At 45.3% G+C, this 25,307-nt stretch overlaps 1 protein-coding gene across 4 annotated transcripts in view; it reads left to right on the top strand.

Moving 5' to 3' along the window:
* Positions 1 to 25,307, top strand: part of ASTN1 (astrotactin 1) — a 300,822-nt gene that overhangs the window by 240,588 nt on the left and 34,927 nt on the right. For all 4 annotated transcript variants that reach the window (XM_026001246.2, XM_072733094.1, XM_072733093.1 and 1 more), the window contains exon 17: positions 24,140 to 24,408. In XM_026001246.2, coding sequence (XP_025857031.1) covers positions 24,140 to 24,408 — 269 coding nt within the window. The remainder of the gene's footprint in view (positions 1 to 24,139; positions 24,409 to 25,307) is intronic.

Genomic DNA, 25,307 nt, shown 5'->3' with positions numbered 1-25,307 from the left:
ATCTGTTTAGCCACTCACCATTTCTGGTTCATTCCTAATTCCCATTCCTCTGTTGTCAGAGACAGTCTTCCTGAATCTCATGGAACTCTTGGGAAGTTGGTTCAATTATTAGAAGATTATAAATTAAAGAGAAAAATTAAAAATACATAAGAAAAACTAATGTCAAAGAAATCAGCAAGAAATGGATCAGGTAAGTAATTAATTTCGAAAAAATGAGAGTAGTTGACACCATTTTCAAACCTGGCCCCAAGTGCCAGCTATACTATAAAGGGTAGATGATTAATGCCACAAAAGTCAGAGGCTCCAGAATATGTCATTTCTATCTCTGTTACCAATGAGGGGAAGATAGTTCCCTGATCAGATCAACTTTCCACTCTTAAAAAATTGCCAAGTGCACTTTGACTTTACTGCTAAGTTGCTGCCAGCAGATTCAGTGACATGCAGACCTCAGGCAACAGCAGCTTGAGGGAAGGCTGAGTTCCTTTGCAAGGTAATGATGTTGTGCATTCATTCCGAAATGTGCGTTGAGTGTTTGTTGTACATCAGGCACAGTGCTAGGCATCAGGAGTATGGTGCGTCGTAAAAGAGGGCTCCTAACCCACTGTGGAATTCTGGATGTTGAAGTAGAGCCTGACTGCTTCATCCTCCAGCCTTACTTTACCTCTTCTTTCCTTGCAATTAGCTAGTCAGTATCTATGGGACAGCATGGTTGAGCCCTCAGGGGGACCCACAGAAGAGACAGAGGAAGCCACTGCAAGATCCTGAAGATACTTTCCACCATAAACTCTTGAGAGTTTATCCCATTCCTTGGACAGTTTCTCGGGGGCAGGCTTAGTGCACGTTCTGTCAACTACCAAAGAATCTGTGCTGGTGGCAGCTGCTCGCAGGAGTAGTCTGGGACATGCTCAAGGAGGGAAGCAAAGGGACATGTGTGGAGAGCTTTAAAGGAGAGACTCCTCTGGTAACATAAAGCATTTCTGGGGAGAGATGCTGTTGGGCTAGGCGGGGACACTCAGGATGCCCAGACCTTGCAGCTTTGGGAAGGACGTCTGTAGACCGCTCTGTGGCATGCTGACTGCCAACTGAAGCCAAGAGGGGGCAGTACTTACCTAAACAGGCTTCCCCCAAAGCCCAGGGTGACTGGAAAGGAGTAGACGGCTCGGCTAAAGTCCTAACAACACAAGACCCATCAACTTGATTCAGTCCAGCCAGGGACAGTATTCACTGCACTTAGAATGTGATGCCACAGGAGCCCTCTGTCTAAGGCAATCGCAAAATCAAGCAGGTTCAAAAAAGACCTTAAAACATTTTGTTTTTGCTGATTAAAAAAAAAAAAACAATAACAAAGTGAAAAAAAGAGAAGCAGAAAGAAGCATTTCTTTAGCTAAATTTCTCAGTAAATCTGCCAGTTAAAATATGTGCTTGGTAGTTGAAATGTGAGTGCCAGTGACAGGGAAAAACAACCTAATCTGGTAAACCAACAGCCCAGACTCCCTTGACATTTTTCTGCTTCCTTGGGGTTTTTCTGTAGTCAGGTTGATTCCACAGGGGCAGCTTATAAAGTCACCCTGTGAGTGCGCTTCCACCGGCTGCGCTGACTGCCAGGACCTCTCCTGTCAATTTATTACAAATCCAGTCGATTACTGTGGTAATTGGTTCTATATATATTGATGTGTTGGGGGCATTTATGGCTTTATGTATTTTTATTTGGTTGGCTTTGCCTCCTCCCTCAGAGAGCAGGGACTCGGCCCACTTCTTTGTAACTCCCCACAGATGTTGCTGTAGCTTCTGCTCACAGTGGGTTCACATTCAATATTGATCACAGTAATGTGGATGAGGATATCAGGAGACACCAGCCTCCCAGCTCTACTGGCCCCTGCATTCTTTTACAGGGCTGAATAGAAAGGAGATGCTATTCCTTCAAACCATCCACCATCTCTCTCTTCAAGGGTAATTAACACATTGGGACCTGTATAGGTCACGTATCCTGCATTTGCCAGGTGGGCTCAGGTCATTCATGATCAACAGCTAAACACCAAAGCAGACTGAAACCACAGAAAATCTCCCCTATAATTCCATCAGCTTTTTTTTTTTAACACTTTAGTGATTTTTTTTTCATCATTATTGAATCTCTCCTTTGTGCAGGTATTGGGCAAACAACACTGTAGAAGTTGCAGAGGACCTGCTCTCATGGAGGAGACTATAAACAAGCAAATGAAGAATGAACAAAATATTAGGAACTCTGGCTGCTATGTGGGGGGGTGAAGAAGGTGCTCTGACAGCAGGTGCCAGAGGCAGTGCCTACTTTAGAGAGAGCCGTCAGGGCAGGTGTGAGTGGCACTTTGGCTGAGACGTGGCAGAGGAGCTGATGGAAAGATCACAAAGTGGGAATGGCCAATGCAAAGGCCTGAGGTGGGGAAGCACAGTGGGGTCAGAGCCACCTGAGCAAGGAAGCTGTTGCCTGGCTGGAGGCCGGAAAGGCTGAGGTTAGCTAAATAGAATCACAAAAACCCCAGCGAGGCTGCTAGAAAGGAAGCCACTGAGGCAAATGCCGCGGTCACATGTAATATGCTCGAAGTCCTCCTGCACCTCAAGAGGCAAATCTGTGAGTCCGCAGAATTCAGCCGGTGTCTAAAGCTTTGGGATGGACGAGCTCACCTAGGGAGGATGACAGAGGAGAGGATCAGGCCCAGGATGAAGGCCTGAATGGCTCACAGGTAGAGATGGGGTCAAGGTGGCAGGTGGAGGGGAACTCAGCAGAGGGGGCTTTGAGGAGGCACCAAGAGGTGCAGGGATCAGAGGGAGACTGTGGCAAAGAAGTGTGTGTCTTGTCCTGCTGGGCAGGGAGGGAGACTAGCAGGGCAAACATCATTGCCTCATTCCCTTGGAGAATCATAACGTATTATAACCACAAAGGCCCCGAGAAATCATTATGACGGTAACTTCCAATGATTAGTATTTCACGTACACCATATTTCTCAGCACTTTATGAAGGGAAGAGGTAGGTTACATGTTATGACCCTGTTTCGTGAAGGGCCTTTTGTGAACTGTTCTCAGGCACTCTGAATTGTAAAACCACGAAAGGCACCTTGCAAACCGGAGCTGTGTCCCTCGGGGTACTGCATGGTGAATGCATCATCCCTGACCCTCGGGGTGCTGAGCAGAGGAAGCATTCCGCATTGGGGACATCTGCCTGCAGACCATGTGCCCTTACAGTAGGACTCTCTCACCATCCTCCTTGCCCACTGGCAGTCCAGCACCGCTAATCCCAGAAGGGGGTGCTTGGGACCCATGATGTGAAGACACTCGGCTGTGGTCACAGCTGTGGTCACCAAGTGCAGAACCCAGACTCGGCCACTGATTGTCCCACTCTCACAAAGCCATGCATCTGTTCTTCCATGTGCTGATACCCACCAGGGCTCTGGGCCCTTGTTTCTACTCTCCTGGTGCCTCTCTTTATATTTCTGATCTGTCCATATTGCTGACCCAGGATTAGCACTCGATAAGGATGCCAGATCTGACATGATGTGAGCTCCTTTTAACAGTTCCATTATTGCTAGGCATTATTAGCATAATGGCAAACAAGATAAAATTTTCACTCTGCCGAGTTCTTAGCTGGAAAGAGAGATTCCAGCCTACAAGTTAGCAAGCACTTGATACCTACTGCTAAAAATGTATTGACTGCCAGGCCCTAGCTAAGTGTCCAGAATATATTGATGAATAAGAGCCAGGCCCTGACTGTTTATAGTCATTATGAAGTTATTCATAAACTATAGGGAAGAGTGTCCAGTAATCAGAAATTATAATAGTATGATAAGACTTATGAGACCTGAGAAGAGGAAGGACCAAAGAGGGGCTCCTAGTCCAGACAGGGGCAGGATTGAGAAAACCTTCCCAGAGGAACTGGTGCCTGGCCAGAGAATTGGCCGCCAACCGGGGGGCGGTGTGTGGGAGTGGACGTTAGTGGGTAGCCTCTGGGGCAAGGACTGTCTCAGTAGGAGTGAAGCAGACACAAGAATCCCAAGGGTGCAGGAAATGCAGGGGAGGTAGGGGTAGAGGCAGACCAGGAACAGGTGTAGAGGGCCTGCTGGCCATGCCCAGTTCCCTTAGTTGTACCTTAAAGTCATTTGAGAATGACTAACAGATTTTGACAGAGAAAAGGCATTGTCCTCATTATCCTCATTGTGGTTTAGAACTCATCCATTCTGGAGGGCACCTGGTGGCTCAGGCAGGTGAGCATCTGCCTTTGGTTCAGGTCATGATCTGAGGGTCCTGGGATGGAACCCCTTGTTGGGCTCCCTGCTTGGCAGGGAGTCTGCTTCTCCCTCTGCCCCTAACCCTGCTTGTACTTTACTTTGTCTCTCTCTCTAGTAAATAAATAAAATCTTAAACACACACACACACACACACACACACACACACAGAAACAAACAAAGAAGCATATACTCAGTAAGTGCGGTGGGTAATTGGGAGACATAAAATCTAGAGACAGATTGACCATCAGGAAAATTTCGGAGGAGAGCAGTGGGAAGTGTTGAAAGTCTGGACTAAGAAGAAGAAATATCAAGTGTAGTGTGGCTTTGACAATAATTTGGGAAATGTCCCCCAAATGGTGACTCTTGGGATGTAGAAGGTGAGGATGGGGTGAGCCATGCAAGACTTGCCCACAGCAATCTCCTAGGTGGACACAAGTGGAGCCTGTGGGTCCTGGGATGACTTCCTTCATTGTGGAACAGCAAGAATTGAAAGCTCTTCAGCTCACAGGTTGAACCAGACTGACATGGATTTCTGAGTAGGAGAATTTTTGCTTTTTGTGGTAGTATAATCTGCTTCTTGATCCTGACAAGGCTGGGGATCCAGAGGCCACAAACCCACCTTTCTGAAATGCCCATCCTCCCTAGCCAGATCTCACTTTTGGCCAGGGGTAAGGGGGCCACCTGACCTGCAACCACACCTTACTGAGATATAAGGGAGAAGTGGGGAACCTACACGTTCACCTGCATTCTTACCTCACAAACAACTTGGGCTGTGGCAGAAACCCCAAGGAGAAACATCTTGAACCCAGACCAATCGTCTGGCACTAGTGCAGGGGAAGAAAGTTGGCAGTGATCTTTATGGTCTCAGGTCTTCAGATACACACGAGTCCATCCACCCTATTAAACATCACAGCAGTTTTTCCTGGGAAGGCCATCCGGGTGGAAATGAACTACGGATGTTGGCGAAGACAGAGAATTTGCGGGGTGGGTGGTAGGTGGAGAGATTCAGGCTTGTAAAACCTACTAATGCTTCCCTGCAGTCGCTAGAGGTCATAGTTCTGTAAATACTCTGATTCTTGTCATTCGGAGCATATGTCTCCTTGTTATCTTTTAATTGGTTTTTATTCTAAATTTGACACTAAACAGTTTGTGCTGGTAGTGGCTGTGAGCACTGGTGTGGTGCATGTTAATTCATGACGTCAGGACTTATCTGTGCCCTCCCTCTCCTCCCCACGTCACACCAGCCTGCAGTAAGGAGCTGGAGATTGCTCATTTATAGATGTCAGGTTCATGAAAACAGAGGGAGGAGAGTCATCTAAAATCTGAATGACACCAGAAGCTCCGCGTAACAGCAGGTGAATGCCGATAGATCGGAAGCTGGTAGCTACAGGCCCATGATGCATGAAATCTTGCATCCCAGGAAAGGTCTTCAGAGGTTGTAGAAAACAACCCAGCAAAATGCAGTCACTGGGGTGTTCTGGAGCAAGCCAGAGAAATCTGAGTTGGAAGACCTCATCTAACTATGATGTGGAAGGAAACACAGTGCAAAGTGGGGGAGGAAACGATTGGGCTGCGTAATATTAAAACAAATGGCCTCAAAGCCTCTGAACCTTGGTGTCCTCATCTTCGAAGTGGGACGATGCAATGATGAGACTATTGCAGTGTTGCAAGGACTGAGTCTTGAGGCCATTAGAACCTCTGCTCCATAGAAGGTCCTCAATAGTGTTAACTACTAGGTTCTGTTCCAAAATGGGCGAGAAGCACACCAGTCCAGCAAGATACCCTGCAAGAAATGAATTCCATGTTCAAATTACGTTGTGGCAACACTGCACACAACATATCTTTTTTGGTGATTTGTAATACATATTAGAATTCTAAATAAAGCCTTTTTGAAGATTTACAAGAAAACCCGCTTAACTTTCACTTGGGTTGTTCGCATTAAAGCTTGAGCATCTTTTTTATTTGTCTCTCTATTTGTTATTTTTAATAATGCTATTAGCAGATCCGAAAAACAAAACTTCTGTGAAACCTACTTAGGAAAATCATGAGTTTTTATTACACAGCTTCTAATAAGGTGAAAGCTTTCTCTTTAACCTCCTCTCTCCAGATGAGGCACCAGATCTCTGTATTTCTTCTGCAAATTCCCTTGGTTTGCCCCACTTGATGGTCATCCCAATCTGGGCACAGACTGCCAGGCCTGCCTTGTTACTACAGCCTCCTGGCTGGTCCCTTTGGCTTCCAGGTTCCCGTTTATTCAAGCGTTGGTTTATAAGTCAGTCTGGCAAAGGCTTGCCCCTGGCTGCTGCATCAAGCCTAAGACTCCAGGTCTGGTTCTTCAGGGGCCCATTCTGTGTGGCCCTATGAGACCGATGTCACTTTATTTAAAAGTCGGTGTCAGAGTGAAACTCTCTCAAGACCCTTTGGCCACCTTCACCTCAGTTTTTTTAGCCTTGTTGCCATTGCCCTGAGGATCCACATTGTCCCTGACAAACCTCATCAGCTCCTGCCCGTTCTTAAAATGTGGCCTTCCAGGAAGCCTTCCAGGACTTTTCTGACCCTCCAGACTCCTGTAATGCTGACCATCTCAACCACACCATGTGGGACTGATCATGCACCTAGAGTCAGACAGGCCCAGGTATGCATTCCACCTCTTCCACTTAGAGCTCTGTGGTCTTAGGCAAAGTGATTTCCCTCTCTGTTGCTCTGTTCTGTCATCAAAGAGGTAGGGACAGTTTCAGCACAAGCTATTAAGGTCGATAAGAATCTTAGCTGGACATGAAGAAATCCAGTCATTTTTCACATTCTGGACAACAGCTTTTCACAAAGAACAACCCTTCCCCATAAGATGATGGTAAGACTCATGGTCACCCCCTTTATTTGGGAGGAGGCCAGATACAGACTCTGGAATCCCCATTCTTTTGCTTTATAAAGGGTTATCTAAACTGCTTGTTCCCACTGGTTGATCAGAACGAAATGCTTGCTTATCAGGCTTTGGTTACACCTCTGACATTTGGCCCACAGACAGCCTGAATGAGCATATGCCTCTCCTGAGAATAGGCTAGTTTCACACCTCTTCCCACAGCTGATTCTTTCTAGCTTTGTTTGCTGCTTGCTGTAAAAGAAAAACTCCTTTTGCCTGAGTTGTGAGATGCTTGCAGACCTCACCAGAGCGTTCTCCCTACTGTAACGATCCCCTCTTCGTATACAGCAGTATCCCCCCTCCCATCTACTTTGCAATAACGCTTTTGAATAATACGCCCTTACTAAGTCTGGATTTGTTTTTTGCTGGACTAGATATAGACAAAGTGCTTAGTAGAGTGCCAAGATGTCTGATGAAGGACAGCTATTATTAATATTACTATTATTATGTTTGTTATCCCAGATAGATTGCAAATTCCTGGAGGTCAGTATTTAAACTCTCCACAGTCCGTAACAGTCTGTAGCATTGTGCTGAGCACACAACAGATTTTTTTTTAAGACTTTATTTATTCATGAGAGAGAGAGGCAGAGACACAGGCAGAGGGAGAAGCAGGCTCATGCAGGGAGCCCGACATGGGACTCGATCCCGGGGTCTCCAGGATCAGGCCCTGGGCTGAAGGCAGCGCTAAATTGCTGAGCCACCTGGGCTGCCCCCACAACAGATCTTTAATAGGTGAGTACTGTCTCATGAAGCTGTCGGCATTGAATCTGGAAGCCAACAACCCAGTACAATCTGCAGATAGTGTAAAAGGCATTTGGCTCTTTTAGAAAAGGAAGGTGATGGAAGAAGGTTTGAGACCACCCCCTGATATCATCCTAACAAGCATTGGGAGAACGTGGCAACTCCTGTTTTCCTTCCATCTTCTCTAGCACATCAAATTGCTTTTAAACAGGAGATGGTAGAGAAGCCATGTGAGAGAGAATCATTGCTCAGAATGGTGAGCAGAGAAGTTAGCAACTTTGAGAGAATCATATCTGCAAGCATACACATTACACACAGGGACTAGCAAGACCTTCCACACTTGGGTTCTGGGCAGCCATGGGGGAAGGGGAACTGAGAGGTTGGAACAAATGCTAGAAGGCTGTTCTTTTTCCTTCAAATATGGGAGACTATTATATTCTGGAGAGTAGAAGTTATCAAACACTGAATCCACCCCCTGCATGACTTGTAAGAGAGAGAACATGATGATAACAGATATCTAAAATGAGTTCACTGTGAGCAAGCCATGATAGCAAACCCTGTATTTGTTAAAAGAGTTTTTAGATTTTGGAATGCCCCTGGCTGAAGAAAACCTATTAATTCCACCATTCCCCATAAGCTCCTTACCATTACTGGGAGGTCATGTGGCCTAGTGATTCAAAGCAGTCTTTGAAATCTGTATGACCTAAACCCCCTGAGCTCCACTTCGATATCTGGGAAATGGACTGATAACATCTACCCCTCAAAACAGGTGTAAGAATTCGATGAGATCACATATCATAAAGCATTGTATTTATAGTGAGAATTCAGGAGATGAGGGGTCAGCAAACTATGACCCACATCTAAGAATGGTTTCTGCCTCCACAAATACTTGAAAAAAATAAGGGTAAGAAGGGAAATGACTTTTTATGATAGGTGAAAATTATATAAAATTTAAATTTCAGTATCTGTCAATAAAATTATATCAGAACAAGACAATGCCCATTTGCTTAGGTGGTGTCTGTGGCTGCTTTTGCACTGCAAAGGCATAGTTGAATTGTTGTTTCAGAGATCGCTTGAGCCACAGGGCCTAAAATATTTACTATCTGGCCCTTTACAGGGAGAGTTGCCAACTCCTACCATAAGTGGTAGCTCTTGTTATTAAGGACACTCTCATCCCTCATAGCCTAGCCTAGTAGCTCCCTCCTCAAGGAAGCTTTTTTGGTCTAATCATCCAGATATCATCTAGCCCTTATCTGATCCTTTAAAAAAAAAATGGCCCTTAAATTCCGTATATGTCTTATCTTTTCTACAAGATAATACAGCCTTTGAATGTAGGGATTACACATAATCCATTTTTGTATATTCAAAAGACCTGCATAGTACCTTGTAAATAGACATTCAATAACTTAGTATTTGCTCTGTCAAATTGAATTGAGTTCCAGTTTGGGTCTTTTGACTTTTGCTTGATGTCAGCCAACTTTTGATGAAAGGAAAGTCCTGAGAGGCTGAAGACAGAAGCACAAGAAGGATCTAAAAAGACTTGAACTCAAAAAAATAAGCAATGGAAACAACCTTGAGATGAGTACTTACCTCTACACACACAAAAGTTCAGCATTGGTTGCTTGTTGACAATATTCACTTCCTACTGTTTCTGAAAGCACAGTAGATGTGCCTCAGGGACTTGGAAATATTAATGATGAATTTTCTTATCAACCATTTTAAAGGAATCCCTTTTTCCCAGCTTCCTTGACATCACTTAAGTTCCTGGCACTGGGGGAAGATTGCGTTTTGTTAGAGGTCTGTGCATGTACACACACATGCACACAGGGGCAGACATCCATTTCACTGTGTGGCTTTATTTTGTTTGACATTAGACTAGAATAAAGACAATAGTTGAATTGTCCTCCAGTAGACTTGTTACCATAGGAATGAAAATTAAATCCAAGATCCTATAGCTACAAGCCTCAGAAGAAGATAGGATTCATGACTTAATATATCTGAAGTGGCTTATTTTCTGTATTTCTCAGTGGGTTTTTGATTCCAGATTGATATAAGGGAAAGATACCCTGGGGTCTTGCTGATACCTAGGAGGGATTTGCTTTTTCTCCTTCCTGTGAAAATAAAAAAGAATCTAGAAATCCTAGCACTCAATTAGTACTAACCCTTAAATATTATAAATCATTATTCAAGACGTGGGATGAAGGTCCTTAAATGCTGCCATTTATGTGCCACCCACCCGTGCAAGTACCATCCAAGTAGCACTGCATTTCAGGGAGAAACATTTTGTAACTGGAAAGGTCAGATTGGGGGATCAAAAGTTAATCTTATTCCACTAGTGTTGCATTTTTATTTGAAATAGTTAAAGCTCAGCGTGGTCAACAGCATCTTTTCTACCAAATTGCCCCCTAGTATTAATGAAAAGGTTGCCCAACTACTGGAGACATGGGTTGCCAGCCTTGAGGGTCACTTTGGGACCATGCGGACCATGTCATTCTGAATAAGCATGCTACCAAAAGGACGCTTGAGAGGCCACCATTAGGCAAACCAGCTACATCTTTTGATTGATCATCATGCATCAAAGTTATACATGGAAACAGATTGTCACAAACTAATTATGAATTTAGCATCATCTTCTCCTTCCCTCTGTCTCATCCCCATGAGACTATCAGGGACTTTGTGTCTCCAATACTAAAGCCAGTGGGTCAGCCACATTCTGGTGCTCCTTCTTCCTGCCATCTCAGCGCTGGCAGCTCAGTACTGTCAGGCCCAGACTAAGGCATGACTTCCTCAGTGGAGCCCTTCCTCATTCCTAGTTTTGTTTCTCCACAATGAGGGGGACTTCTGATCCCTTATCTATATGGTAACTGACCTCCTGGCAGCCTTGGTGGGTTAATTCCTGCAGATTCAAAGCCTGAAAGTTTAGTCCTCATTTACTACTGAGTATTTTTGTTCCATCTCTGGCTCCTGAAGATCCTTATTTTGTTTTTGAGCATTGATGTTTGTGTATTTGTTTTTCATTCATTTTTGTATGAACTGAGTACCTCCCAGGTACCAAGACCATGCTAGATAATGGTAATATAATAGTGAACAATGGCTACCATTGAGAGCTAAGATATTGGAAGCCAGGCCAATAGTTTTATGTGTATTGTCCCATTTAACTCCCAGAATCATCCTGTGAGATAAGTTATTAACCAATTTAACACACAAGGAAACTAGCCCAATAACTTAAGCATCTTACCAAATGTCCCTGAGCTCTGGATTTGAACCGAGCCCTAATTGCCTTCTCTCATGAGATAAGGAATTCCAGGTGAAGACGGTCTTTGCCAGCTGAAGTGATGGCCTGGGATACAATATGCTTACAGTGTCCATCTCAACTGCTTACCCCTGAGACAGACAGGCCTGCTGCACTCTTCTCTGGCCTTCCCTTAAATTTCAAGACCAGATATCTGCTTTTCTTTCATTGGTCCAATATCAAAGGTCCCAGAGAGAGAGGCCTCCTTATAGACCATGTCCTCACACACTATTGGGTCTGGGAGCTTCTGCTGGCTCAGGGGCAGAACAAGGCCATTTCTGGCTGGCTGGGTGGCTGGCTGTTTGCTGCTGCTCTCCATCAATCATTAGTTTCTCTACTAACAGAAGGAATTGAATGTGTGCACAAGAGAGAAGTAGACTTTAAGGGAGACCATGGTGTCAGGGGCTTTAATGGCCAAAGTGACAGGATGGGGGGTCTGGGTGGCTCAGTCAGTTAAGCATCTAACTCTTGATTTCAGCTCAGGTCATGACCTCAGGATCATGAGATGAAGCCCTGCTTCAGCTGGGCTCTGTGCTAGGTGTGGAGGCTACTTACGATTCTCTCTCTCCCTCTTCCTCTGCACCTCCCCCCCCCCCATGCTTGCTTGTCTTTCAAAACAAAAAAGACCAAAGTGACAAGATGGCCATCTTTACAGATGATGACAGTTGGGCCCTGCTACATGAAAGCCTCTTTCTTCCTTGATAGGGACTAGTTAGGAACCGCACTGGCCATTTTAATACTTGTCATTGTTTTAATATCTACTTTTGCTACAAGTATGCAAGGAAATAAGGTAAAATCATAGCATCACCTTGGTTGAACAAAATGATAAGTTTCTCTTTATGATATTTGAATGAGATGAGTTAATAATGGAAAGCGTTAATACATACACACCTCTATACAACTGCTTGAAGGAGAGCCTTAGATTTGGCTTCTGCATCTACTCCTCACTCTATTGTCTGCACCCCCCCACCACACACACACACAGAAATGTCTACAGGGGTGTTGCCTTCTTCTCACATTTCCATGAATTCCTTTCTTTATGAGATGAACTTGCGTGATTGAATAGATCCATTCTTGGTCAAGAGGATAAGTTTTCTGGCTTTCATTATTATCACCCAAGTAGGAGTGACCACACAGGGCTTTTGGTCTGGCAAAATCCAGGAAGCAGACTCCATAGATGACGAATGATAGAATCTGCTGCTGGTGGCATTATCCTTCTCAGGTCAGTACGTGGTCCTCTCGGTGGGGGAGCACACTTGGTTACTCCTGGAACAGTTCAGGCCAATGTCATTAGATTCTGAGTCAGTAGTTTTCAAATTAGGCTGCTTGTACCCTGAAGCTCTGAGTAGATGCTTGAATGACTCGGTAAACAATAGAGCTGCTTATGTTTACCAAACAGTAGTGATGCCACATGCCTAGCAGTGTATTCCCCACTTTTATTTATTTTTACATGTTTGGTTACTTGAAGAATTTTTAAGAAGTATTCTAACAATATTTGTAAAATAAATTATTCTTGTTTAGGGTGGCACATCCCAACACGGTATCTGAGGACTGGCATGTTATCCAAAGTCAGACTCATTTGTTCAAAGGCACATCCCCAGACTGCCTCTCCACTGATTTAGGGGAAGACTGAAACGATGAGGTCACAGAGTAATAGAAGTTTAATATTTGGCTATTGAAAGGGACTCAGAGCCCTTCTGAAGCACTCCCCCTACTGTGAAGTCCCTGACAGTGACTGTCTGGCTTCCGCTGGCTTCCATGTGACCATTTCCACTAGCCCAGAACCTACCATCTCCAAGTCTGCCCGTCTCACTTTGTATCAGTTGTAAGTTATTATAAAGCTTGTCCCTGAAGGAATCAAGTGTCTTTCTTCAGTCTTCCCCAGTCCAGCGAAGTGGATTTCAAAACTTCCTCGTAGGTATGCCCAGAGCCCATCTCCACTGCCTCTCTTCTCATTTCTCATCATATCAGTTTCTATTTTTCTAACCACTCCTCTACCTCGCACACTGAAAAATGAGCTTTGAAAAAGATGTATCTGTGTACATTAGCATTGAGTACTGTATCTGACACAGTAGGCGCTCAATGAAAATTTACGATCCAGTAAACTCATTCCCTCTCATTTCCTTCCTTGGATCTTAATTCTACCCCCTGAAATGCACAGAATTTATGTGATCCCACCTCCGTGTGACATCCCTTCCAATATTTGGAGAGAGACAGACTTCCCAAGCCTGTGTTCAGGTCTTGTCATATCCATTCCAAACTCCACCAGCTGCTTCAACTATTGTTGATATGACACTGTGTCATACCAACATGAGGTCCTGGAATCCTGACTGCCCTCCCTAGCGTCAGAGTGTCTCTCCACTTGAATTACCCAGAAGTGAACCAATTCGTGTGGCTTGCTATGGTGCTGTTTCTGTCCCTCACCTTGGTTACCACACTCTCTTAAATACAACCTGAGTTTCCATCCTTGTGCGACTCATTGCCAGCCTCTTCATCTTGTAACTCTTGCTTGCCTGAGTATCTGGTTGTTTCTGCCACTTGCAGCCAGGCTGAGTCACTGAGTCTCCCTCGCAGACCAGTGTGGGTCACAGCTCTGGGTGAAAGCACATCCCGTAAGGAGAGTTTGATTAAGGCTGGATGGGCAGCTGCAGAGACCATAGTGTCTGAGAATAGAGCACAGGTTACCGAGAGGTGAAAAAGGCCTGGTCCACTCAGCACATTTTAAACTCAAGAGATGAGGACCAAGATGTAAGGGACTTAAGCAGAATCCAAATCACCACCAGGAGCCACAATCTATTTGAGCTGGTGGCTCCAACGGGCAGAAAAGCGGCATAAATTTCAGTGAGGCAAAGCTAAGTGGTAACGGACTTTAAGTTCTGTCATATACAGTTAATTTGCAGAATAAATTGGTCAGGGCAGCAAAAGGATTTAACATCCAAAATCATTTGAAAAACAGAAGCTAGATGAGTATCAAGAGGAAAATGGAGACCGTTACAACATTCCCTGCTGGTTGGAGTAGTATTATTATTGAATAATATTTTTATTAAAAATTTCTAGACCGTTTGGTAGTTAAAGATATTTATAAGCCAGACTTCACAGTATCTCAGCAAGGCATTGAATCTCTTGCTGTGGAGCCACATAAACCCTGAGAGGCTCCCACCTATGTGTAACTCATGTGTGCATCCTGGCCACACACACACACACACACACACACACACTGTGTGCAGCCAGGTTCTTGTCATGTGGAGCCATGGCAGGTACTGATCACATGTGATTTCTACCCATTTCAGAATTGTCATGGAGTTTCTCTCAGTTGCGCTCGTCTTGTCCAGATTTGAAGCCAGAAAGAAAAGAGATGATGAGGCCTGAGCTGGTGCAGAGAGGGCAGGAAACCAAGTAAATGGAGGAAGAAGTATAAGGAGTCACATTGAGAATGTCCCGAGGGGATGGTTCTGGCAAAGCTTACAGGCACCCCATAGTTGGGAAATAATGCTGCCTTGTAAATAGAAGAAAACATCACTAATTCCGTCCTGGATCACACTAGAAGCCCAGCGAGGTCCCTAGTGGAGCATTTAACGTTAGCAGAGGCCCACGCTGCTGCTGAGAGCTCTGTTTCTCTCTGGTCCTGCTTCCTCGTTCTACTTGTGCCTGGGCTACTCCCTGGAGCCGTGCTGGCTCCTTCTGGGGGAGGACCCCAGGCAGGGGTGGGGGGGAACCTTCTGCTCTTGAGTGGTCTGAGATGCACGCTTGGCTTCTTAGCTCAGCTTCCCAGACAAGAAACACAAGACTGGAGGAAAAAAGCCTTAATCTCCAGACGAGTGCATGGGAGGCTCTTTAACGGGAGCCCGCTGAGCGTGCCCACTCACTCACGTGGTCTCTCTGCTAATGGAGATTTGCAAAGAGCCATCCCGCAGGTGTTCCTCATTTTCACCTCTCTCTAAGCCTGGCCCTCCCCGGCCCTCCCCATGCCACTCTGTCTGGTGAATCAGCAGGGATAATCCCATGCAGCTCTGCACATCCGGAAGGCTGTGACTCTGAATCTCTATGTCAGGTTTATTTTGATGTTGACAAGAAGCTGCACACAGCTGCAGCGGGGCCTTGGGATGCTGAGGGAGCCAGAAACTTTTTCCCTCGTCCTGCTGCCTGGTGCCCTGGGAGGAAATCCAGCGGGTGATTGGCCAGCTCCCAAGGGGCCAGCAAATGAATCGTCCCTGGCCGTGGGTCAGCAGAGGGCTCACCGGGTGATGTCACAGTGTTCAAGGCCCTTGAACTGCAGAGGGTTGAGACGTGTCCCCCTAAAATTCATGCCCACCTGGAACCTCAGAATGTGACCTTATTTGGAAACAGGTTCTCTGCCCATATAATTAAAATGAGGTTATCTTGGACTTAGGGTGGACCCTAAATCCAATGACTGGTGTTCTTAGAAGGGAGAAGGAGATTTGGACACACAGGGGAAAGCCACAAAACAATGGAGGCCAAGACTAGACCAATGCATCTGCAAGCCGAGAGTCTCCAAGAAATGCCATAAGCCACTAGAAGCTGGAAGAGGCAAGGAAGGATTCTTCCTGAGAGCCTGCAGGGGGTGTGTGGCCCTGCTGACACCTCGATATTGGGCTTTCTGCCGCCAGAACCAGAGGAATAAATTGATGTTGTTGGAAGCCACTCCACAGGTGGTGATCTGTCTTGGCAGCCCCGGGAAATGGAAGGGGGAGGGACATGACAAAAACGAAAATGTGGGGAACTTCTCAGAGCCCCATGAAAGGCATTTGGTGAAAAAAGAATGGGACTATGAGAGGCAAATGAACAAAATGGCATCATGTCAACATTAAAAAGGGGGGTGTTCGACAGTGTACACATACATTTATGACACTCCAGCCAAGGCCGAGGTAGCATCCACGGAATATCGGGTGCTGGGCTCTGGGGACACATGAATGAGTGAGGCCCTGTCCTGGAGGTGCGTGGGACAGACAAGACATAACACCAAACCCTGTCTGACACAGTGCTGGGTGTTCCTCTGGACACAGGCTCCAGGTACCAGGGGAATTACTTCTAGTAGGAATGATGGGGGCAGAGAGGCACTTGGTAAACATATAGGGAAAGATGGAGGGAAAGAGGGAAGAGAGAAAGACAGACGCTTTAGCTGGGAGGGGAACAGTGATACCAGCCCAGTCTCCTGTACTCATCCCACGTGTGCACCAAGGAAATGCTTCCAGAACCCCCTGAGCCCTCTCAGGTTTCCTGGCCTGGCCCTTGTGCTGAATCCCAGTGAGGCTTTGTGGTGCAGACTTGAGGAGTTGCAGGCAACAAGAGACCAGAAAGAGCTAAACTTCATTTGCTTCTTGCCATCTCTAGGGATTTGTTGGATGCTTATCCAATGCCAGGCATTGGGTGAGAACCATGACAGTCCAACAAAAACCATAAGGCAGCTTCTTGCCCACCGGGGACTCGAAGTCTGGCTGATTAGAAGGGTTCATTTCTGAAGTAAAAGCTTTAGGGCTTCCTAGGAATTCTTGGATTTTATTTTTGATCCTCTTTAAACACATGGACTGTGTAGAAATGGGTCCCTGTGCATCTTCAAAGTGGTGGCTCACCAAACTATCTTCATTTTTCCCTCTTTACACGAAGTTTAAGATTAAAAGGGGTGCAGTGGGAGTCCGGGCTAGGCAAGACTAGCTGTGTGTTTTTATCAATCCCTTGGCAGATGCTGCTATGGCATTCTTTGGACCCAACCTCTCCTCCTAAATGGACCATCACTATCACTGACCAAAAAAGAGGCTGACAGAGGCTTTGGTGAGTTCTGGTCAGAGGTTTGGTCAGTTTGTTATTGAGTTAACTGTTCCCATGCCAAAGAGGACCAACAACTTTTGCAAGGACAAGGCACCGCACCGACACGGAAACCTCAGTTTCACACGAACTTAATTATCCCGGAACCTCAACCAGGCAATTATTTGTTTGACAACATGCCCATTAAGGAGAGGGGGGGGGCAATCTTAAGAAAATGTAACCTTGTGTTATCGATCAAGTTTTAAAAGCCTTCTGGAGTATATATACCATTTTATTTCTGTCTCCTACAGCTTCCAAATCTGCATAGTCATAATTGATGAGCAAAATGATCACCTGGAGGTGCCTTGGGAAAAGGTTTAATTCTGTTTGGTAGGCAATGCTTCACGAGGCAGGCAGAAAATTGGAAAACTGCATTTTTAGAGAAGAAAAATGTCAACAAGAATTGGAGGAAAAGTAAGCATTTTCTGGCTAAGTATCAATTAAACAAAAAATTCAATTTTCCAGAAGACACCTTTTCCTCAACCTCCCAGTTAATGATGCTTTGCTAAGGTGCCCAGTGGATATTTGATGACTGCTAATTATTTACACTGGACCTTACCACACCCAGAGCTGTTGCTCATGTTTATAACAAAGACCATTTGTGATTTCCAGAAACTTCCCAAAGAAATACCAGAGAGCTAGATCTGAAGTTTCAGAAACTTTAATTTTAGAATAAAAAGTAAAGACTAGATTCTGACAAAAGGGTGTCTAAAAAAATTGTAAATTCATTTGTAGGAAAGGACAGGAATATAAACGCTATGGAGTTGGAACTGTTTCTGAATATGTTGGACAATAGTGAACCAATAGTTTTCCAGTATTGATCCCAAAAGCACATCCCCAAAGATGTGCTTCCTCTGAGCTAATGAGTAATGATGAATGTGTGGCTGGAAGCTTTGGTGGGCTCCTATGTACAGGCTGAGATGGTGCAAAGTAGGAAAACTGCTGTAAGACACGGGTTTTCGTGTTTCATCCTGAGGATCATTCTTGTAGTCTGGAATGTCCGCCCACTCGGGCTGTTACAACCACTGTTTTTTTTTTTTTTTTCTGGTGAAGTGGAATATATGATATACGATGCTGAATCCTGGTACAAGTGCCGTCACTCAGCTTCCAGAGCTGCCTACACCCCCACAGCGATATGCTTTCCACCTCAGCTACTATTTGGTGCCCGTGGCCCAGGACACCAACCACATCCTTTGGCCCCTTTGTGACATTAGTGGCTACAGCTTTCCCACACTGACCAGTCACAGGAGAACCACTGTCTGCTCCTTGGTGCCACAGTTGGCTGCTCCTTTTCTTAAGCTTAACTCAATGTACATCAGTAACCTTTGGGATGCCTATGTGTGTTTTTATGCAATTTGCAAGATGTACTTTGGCAGTATTTTCTTAAATCTTTGTGACCAGATCATCTCAGGCCAGTTCACATTTGTACCCGAAAGGAGTGGAACTTGCTCTGGATTGATGTCCTCTCTGCAGGAGGAAACTAGAAAAACCTCAAAAGAACCCAGGACAGCAAGAAGGGAAGTGAATTGAAACCCAGCCAGTCTAGTTAGCACCTAGTCATTTTGTCTACAAGTCATTATAAATGACTTATTAATTCGACAAACATTTGTAGGCATTCAATAAATATTTGCTTAATGAATTGTCAAATGCATTAGCTACTTGTTAGGCACTGTGGGATATTACAGTTTTGCTGTTCAAGGAGCCCGTTTGATGGTGTGGCTGGTGGGCAGGGCAGACAAGTAGACAGGCATTGTGAGAATAATTAATTTTAGAGAGTACTCACTCCATCCCAGGCACTGTGAAACTCTCTTCGTGAATTGTACCAATGCTCTTTACCACAGCTTTACTAAATCAGGTCAGTTAGTATCTCCTTTTTATATGAGAAAACTCAGGCACAGAAAGGTCAAGCAACTCACCCCCAGATTGTACAGCTAGCAAGTGATAAGGACAGAAATCAATCCCAGGGTGTTTGACTCAATCTCACACTTCCAACTGCTGTGCCCCTGAGGCAGCCGTGGGCAAGCAGAGGAGTGGACAGTTAGGAGATGTAAAGAATGTGAAGACTGGGTGGTTGGTTGAGAGGGCAAGGGAAAACAAACAACAGAGCCAAGGCTTCCATGTAGAGCAATGAGGAAGCCGGTGCCATTTGCTGAGCTAGCACCTTGCGGGAGGAGCAGATTGCTGGGGAGAGTGTGGAGGAATGGCCACAACGGTTGGGGACACATCAAATTTGAGGTGCCCATTGGCCATTTAGGTGGACTCCCAAGCAAGCTATTAATGAAGCTGTGTTACACTCGTGGAAGAGGTCCTGGCTAGAGACAGAGAGTTGGCTGTTGCTGAAATACTGCTTTGTTCTTGCCACTTGATTGTTTAAAGTTTAGTTAAGGGGCTAGCTGTTTACAAATGATTTGTTTTTATTCTTTATGTTTAACTTGTTTTTAAATTTTAAATCTGTGATCATGAGTTATTGTATTCAGCCCCTTTACTCTTCCCCAAAAAACCTATATCCATGGATATATGTCTATCTAACTGTATTTATTGAGAGAGAAAGAGAGAGAGACAGAGACAGAGACAGAGACAGAGACAGAAGATGGCTATGGATACACCTGAACTAGGTAAAGGAGTTTCCAAGATAAAAACAGTTACTGGCCCCAAGCACTCATTGTCTCATACAGAGGAGTAGAGAGAAGTGGCCAGTTTACGCCCTCTCCTCTTTCCCTTGATTATTAATCCATCACATTGTACTTTATTCAGATTTTAGAGACTGTCTTATGGCAAGTCTAGGAGTTCAATTTAAGTCATTCAGGGTGACTTGAACCTCTGTCCAAAGATGTGACCAGACATCCTGAGAGACTAATCTGAGCTAGAGTGCATGGACGGAAGTATGAATTCAGATAACTCCAGGACACCCAGTGTGAACAGGAACTGGCTGGAGAGGGATGGAATGCAGGGTGCCCGTGAGCTCCAGGGCGCAGTTGACCATGGCTGTGTTTCATTTGCCCCATGTCTTCTTTCCCATAGATCCTAAGCTGTCTCCAAGAGCCAGGATCTAATTAGTTTGCATTTGGTTTTTTTGCTGCCTAATGAACTACCTCTGTAGTTCTAGCTGTGATGTCATTAGCATCTCATTGCCTTGGGCACCAACACAGGAGAGAGATTCCTAAGCCGTCCCAGAATCCTAGAGGAATTGTACCAATTTACTTCATAACAACTAATCCACCTCCATGACCTGTCAGTTCCTACCAGCAGAGCAGACCCTGCATGAGGATGGGTCAGTCACTTTTATCATCCTTGCATGGTTCCAGAGTCTAGGTGGGTCAGTATGTACACACCTAAGGCCATGGGCTCATCCACAATGAGATTCTGAATATCGAGGATGCCAATATTCTCGTTCCACAATATTCTATTGGGGAAATTCATCCACTGTGTGCTGTAGGATACAGATTTAGCCTAAAGCAAATGGCATTTATTTATAGCAAACTGTATTTGCAAAATGCTTTGCAGTTTTGGGGTTGTTAACTACATTCCAGGTTGGCTGTTCTTCTACTTATAAGAAAGCTAAGTGTCATGGCTGGACTCCAAAGCCTCCCTGAGAGCAACGAGATGAATTCTGCAAACAGGGATAAGAGCGGGCCACACCTCGGTGTTCTTGATCACCTTTGCCAATTATAATCTTTTAAGACCTTAACTGTAGCTTCTTTCTTATGTCCAGAGACTCTGTAACTTTTGAAATTGTATATCCATTTTATCAAGAGACAGGGTCTTAAAGTTCTAGAGCATTTCCACCCAGGATCTAGAGGGCAGAAGAGGCAAGAAATACTTATGGACTGTAATTAGAGTAAGCAGTGGAGGGGGGAGTCATTGAACCCTAAGGAAAGAAGGTGGGGTCTCCTCCCTGTGACTCTCTACACAGACCTCTCTATTGCCCACTCTACCTCTGAGGGGGAGTTAAAAGCAAATGTCAAAGATCAGACTCTCCTGAAGCTTTTGGGATTTGAGCTACTCTTTCACTTGCCACAGACATGATGGTTATAGGTGCTCTATAGGGCAAAGGGAGATTTATCTGGGCTTTCACCACCGGACTCCATCATTTTAAGGAGTATTTCCCAATTGTGTCTTTAACTGCCCATGGAAAATGCATTTCCTCTTTGAAAAATCTCTTTCTCACACACATCTCTATTCTTTGCTGGAGCCTGAATAGATGGCTTTGGGAGTTCACTGCTCATCACTTCTGTATAAATCCAGCTCTTCTCTAGACAGTTCTGTGCTGCCTGATAATGGGACTTGGAGGGGCCTTCAGAAGGCCCACTTTCTACGGACCTGAAGATTTTCAGGAGAAGGAAAATAGGATTCAGGCTTAACACGAGAGTTTGGTGGTCTGCCACCATCTATCTTCTTTTGCATCCTCCTCTGCACGCCTCTCTCCTCCCGAGCCTTGCACCTACCCAGAGCTGGAGCATATTGAGAGGGATTCGCTGAATCCTGATTTTAATTGGGAGAGTCAGAAGACAGCGGCCAGGGAACAGCCCCTCCAATGTTTACAGCAATTACAAGCGGTGCTGATGGAGTGCTGGAGGGCCGGGAGGTGGTCACTGAGCAACCCTGTGTTTGGGGGCGCAGTGCCCTCTAGTGGCCGCATCCGACTCTCAGAACGGTGCATCCTACCCAAGCACGTGTATGGGGTGTGCGGTGGGGAGGGAGGGGGTGGACTTCCTGGGTATTTGGGGATTAAACGTGAGAGAAAAGGAATTTGATGGAGTCTTATTTCCTCTTGCAAATGTTACTCCATCGAAGGGGATTTTAATTTTCTGTCTCTGAGCTCTGTCTCAATTATGTTTCTCCTTAGGATGCATCTTATGGAAGTGTGTTGCTCATTCACTTTTTTACTATTTCATAGAAAAAAATGGTACCACTACAAACTTTTTCAAGTAGCCAGGTGTGACTTTTCCATACGTTTGTTTTCTGTGGTGCCAAAGTGGCCACGCAGAACTCATCACAGATTTTTCCTCTCTCAGAAGTCATTTTAGACTTGATATCACCACCTAGCGGTCATTTCGTGGGAACTCTTTCCCAGCCTCTGTTGAAGACTTTCTCACCGAGGAGGGCTGTGGGTGGGTTGATGAAATGCATCTGACCTGCAAGGGCCACAGGGCCCTCCAAGAGACCTGCAAGCTCTCTGGCATGGTTTGCATAGCAAAATTTTTTAAACTTTGTCTTGAAAAGGAGCACCATGTCTTTCCTGATCTTGTTTTTAAATTTCATTCACTTTCCCAAAAATGAAGGCCTGTTTTTTTCTAGAAATCATATCAAGAATCCATTCACCTCATTTATCTCTGCCTGGTTCCTGTAGCCTGTTGAAGATTGATGCCTGGGTGAGGAGACTCCTGCTAGATTGTGCTCACTTTACAAATACTCCCAGCCTCAGGATCGACTGAGTGGCATAAACCTGAATGTCAATCAGGATTGACAAGTGGTTCCGAGTGACTCTGGGGCTGGCTGGTGTGGGCTCCTGGGCCTCCCTGCTTGATAACATCATTCTCAGTTTTGGTGTGTGCAGTTATGTGCTTCTAGGAGCCAGGAAAGGCTTTGGTTCAACTCTGGGTTTGCTATTAGATCAATTGCAAATGTGAAATAAATTATATCCCACGTTTATAGTCACTGAGTGAGTCCTTTGCTTTCACGTGCAGGAGGAGTCCCATGCCACTGAAGCTTCTGGATGAAGATGCCTCAGCCTCATAATGAGGTTGTTCATCTGGAGAACAACAGTGTTGATATGTCTCATGACATTTCCAAATGGGTTCATATTACATAGCAAACACGGGGGAGGAGAGCAGAGAGCTCCCCGGACCCCATGAGAGAGAACCCTATTAGAAAGTCAATGAGCTGTAGCTCACAGTCACCTTCTGGAACCCCTTTGCAAACCCTTCCAGCCATGCCCCCCAAATATCTGACCTATCAAGTACCACATTCCTGAGAGGTCCAAGATGCCCAGGGTGAATGTTCTCTATCTGCCCCTGGCTTCTAAAAGCCTAGTGGTCTCCATGAAATTGTTTGATGTTCAAACCTGCAACTGTATCACAAAGACTTTGGAATCTCTTACAGAGCCCAGGGCTTTTGGTCAGTGTACTGTACTTCCATCTTCATCTAGCATGAATAAGTTAAATGGGAAATCACAAAGGCTTGGAAGACAAATACCAAGCAGTGCTTTCTTCTATAGGGAACAAAGTAGTATTTATTTTCAGGTAGGCATTTCTCATCTTTGTCACCAAAAATAAACCAAGAATTTCTCTATCTTTCACTCATCATTCAAGGGCAATATAAATCCATCTCTCTGGATTGCACATCTTTATGAAAAAGCCCAAATCCCGTCTTTAATATGTTGATGAATAATGAAGCAGAAATATCCTCTTCCTCCCCAATGACCTGAGGGCTTTGGAATTTGACCAAACTACATTCAAATCCTAGTGCTTACAGACTAGCTGTGTGATCCTGAGGCTCTTGGCTTTGCTTCCTTCATCCATATAATGGGTACAATGGTAGAACTCCTTGCAGAGAGTTCTCTTAAGGGTTAAAGGAGGTCCGGAACAGATCTCACTTCATAGTTTAGGTAAACCTTACCTCTAGTTATACTTAAAACTGTTAGGATGATGATTGGACATCAATAGCCACTGTGTTATGTGCTTTAAAAACATGTTGCCGTTTATTCGTCACACAATGCTAGAGGTAGGTACGATCAATATCTTCATTTTATGATGATACTGAGTCCTAGAATAATCACTGTTGTTACTGTTTGTATTACTGACAATAGTCGTAGGTCCTGCACAGACACTGCAGATGCATCCCCCTGAGGGGATCGATCAGTGGAGCTGAGGATTCTCCAGAGGGAAACCACCTGATCTCACATTTGGGAGGCTCTCCAACTCTAATAGGTTCCTGGGAGGACGGGTTCCCCGCATTGAATGGGCCATCAGAATCACATCCTGTAACATGTCAGTGATTTTTTGTGACCTTCCTAGGATTTGATTCCAGCACTCAAGGGCCATGAGATCACGCAAGACCTTGCTCTTTTGCCTGCTTCATCATTCCTCTTCATTTTGTGTCTGGCAGGCAACTCCCCATCTGACGAGTCAGAGGAGCGGGAAAGAGACCCTAAGGTGCTGACATTCCCAGAATACATCGCCAGCCTGTCGGAGTCTGGCACCAAGCGCATGGCGGCTGGAGTCCGCATGGAATGCCAAAGCAAGGGACGATGCCCCTCATCCTGCCCCCTGTGTCATGTGACATCCAGCCCTGACACTCCTGCTGAGCCAGTTATGCTGGAGGTGACCAGAGCAGCCCCCATCTATGAACTGGTGACCAATAACCAGACCCAGAGGGTAAGAGGCCTGGGACTCTTGACTCAGGGAAGCATCAGCAACAACAGAGGGTTTTCCAAATGGCCTGGGGACGTGACAGGGTATAGTTGAGCTCTGTGCTAGAATATGGATGGTGAGACTTTTTGTTTAGCTAATCCAGGCACATAATTTGCTTAGATTTGCATGTTTGCATATTAAATCAAATCAGCGCATCCACAACACCCATGGTAATGACTCAGGAGTCACAACTCAGCATTTGTGTAGATTCTTGAGCAACAAGGGCTGGAGAAAGAAGGTAGATCAGGAGACATGGCATTCTTAGTCACCAAAGTCATTGTTCAGGAAGCCTGGGGGACAGTCATGGGAAGAGGCTCTGCTGTCCTAACAGATCCCAGGCCTGAATTGGCTGCAATGAGGCTAGAAGGAGTGCTTCAGGCACAGGTCTCAAAGCGAAGAGTCTGGTCTTAGTCTGGGGTGGGTGGGGATGGTTTCCTGCCCGTGGCTCACCATAAAAAAAACACCTCCTTGCAAATCTTCTGCCTTATGTTATGCTGCTAGGTCATGACATTTCCCAGCCACTCCTCCTTTCCCTCTGTGGCTCCCTTTCCAAAGGTGCTATGAGAAAATGAATGGGTCCAAAAGGATAAGTTGGAGAAATGTGGCAGAGACAGTGGCTTAGCTCATTTCCTAGCTCTCTGATCTCCTCAAGGACAGAAAGAACAGAGTGGGTCACAGCACACACAACAGCAACGATGATGACGATGACAAGAATAAAAACATGAAAGCTCAGGGTGTGGGACTTCTGAGACTATAGGCAAAGGTGACCTTGAGGGACAAGACATAGTCAGAGCAGAGAGCTGCTTCCCTGCCCAAGAGCTGTGCCCATCCAGGCAGGGTGATAATTGCTTTCTCTTTCCTCT

Source organism: Vulpes vulpes, chromosome 13 (assembly GCF_048418805.1).
Source record: "Vulpes vulpes isolate BD-2025 chromosome 13, VulVul3, whole genome shotgun sequence".
NCBI lineage: Eukaryota > Metazoa > Chordata > Mammalia > Carnivora > Canidae > Vulpes > Vulpes vulpes.
The sequence above is the reverse complement of the archived record's forward strand: the minus strand, read 5'-3'. Positions and strand labels throughout refer to the sequence as shown.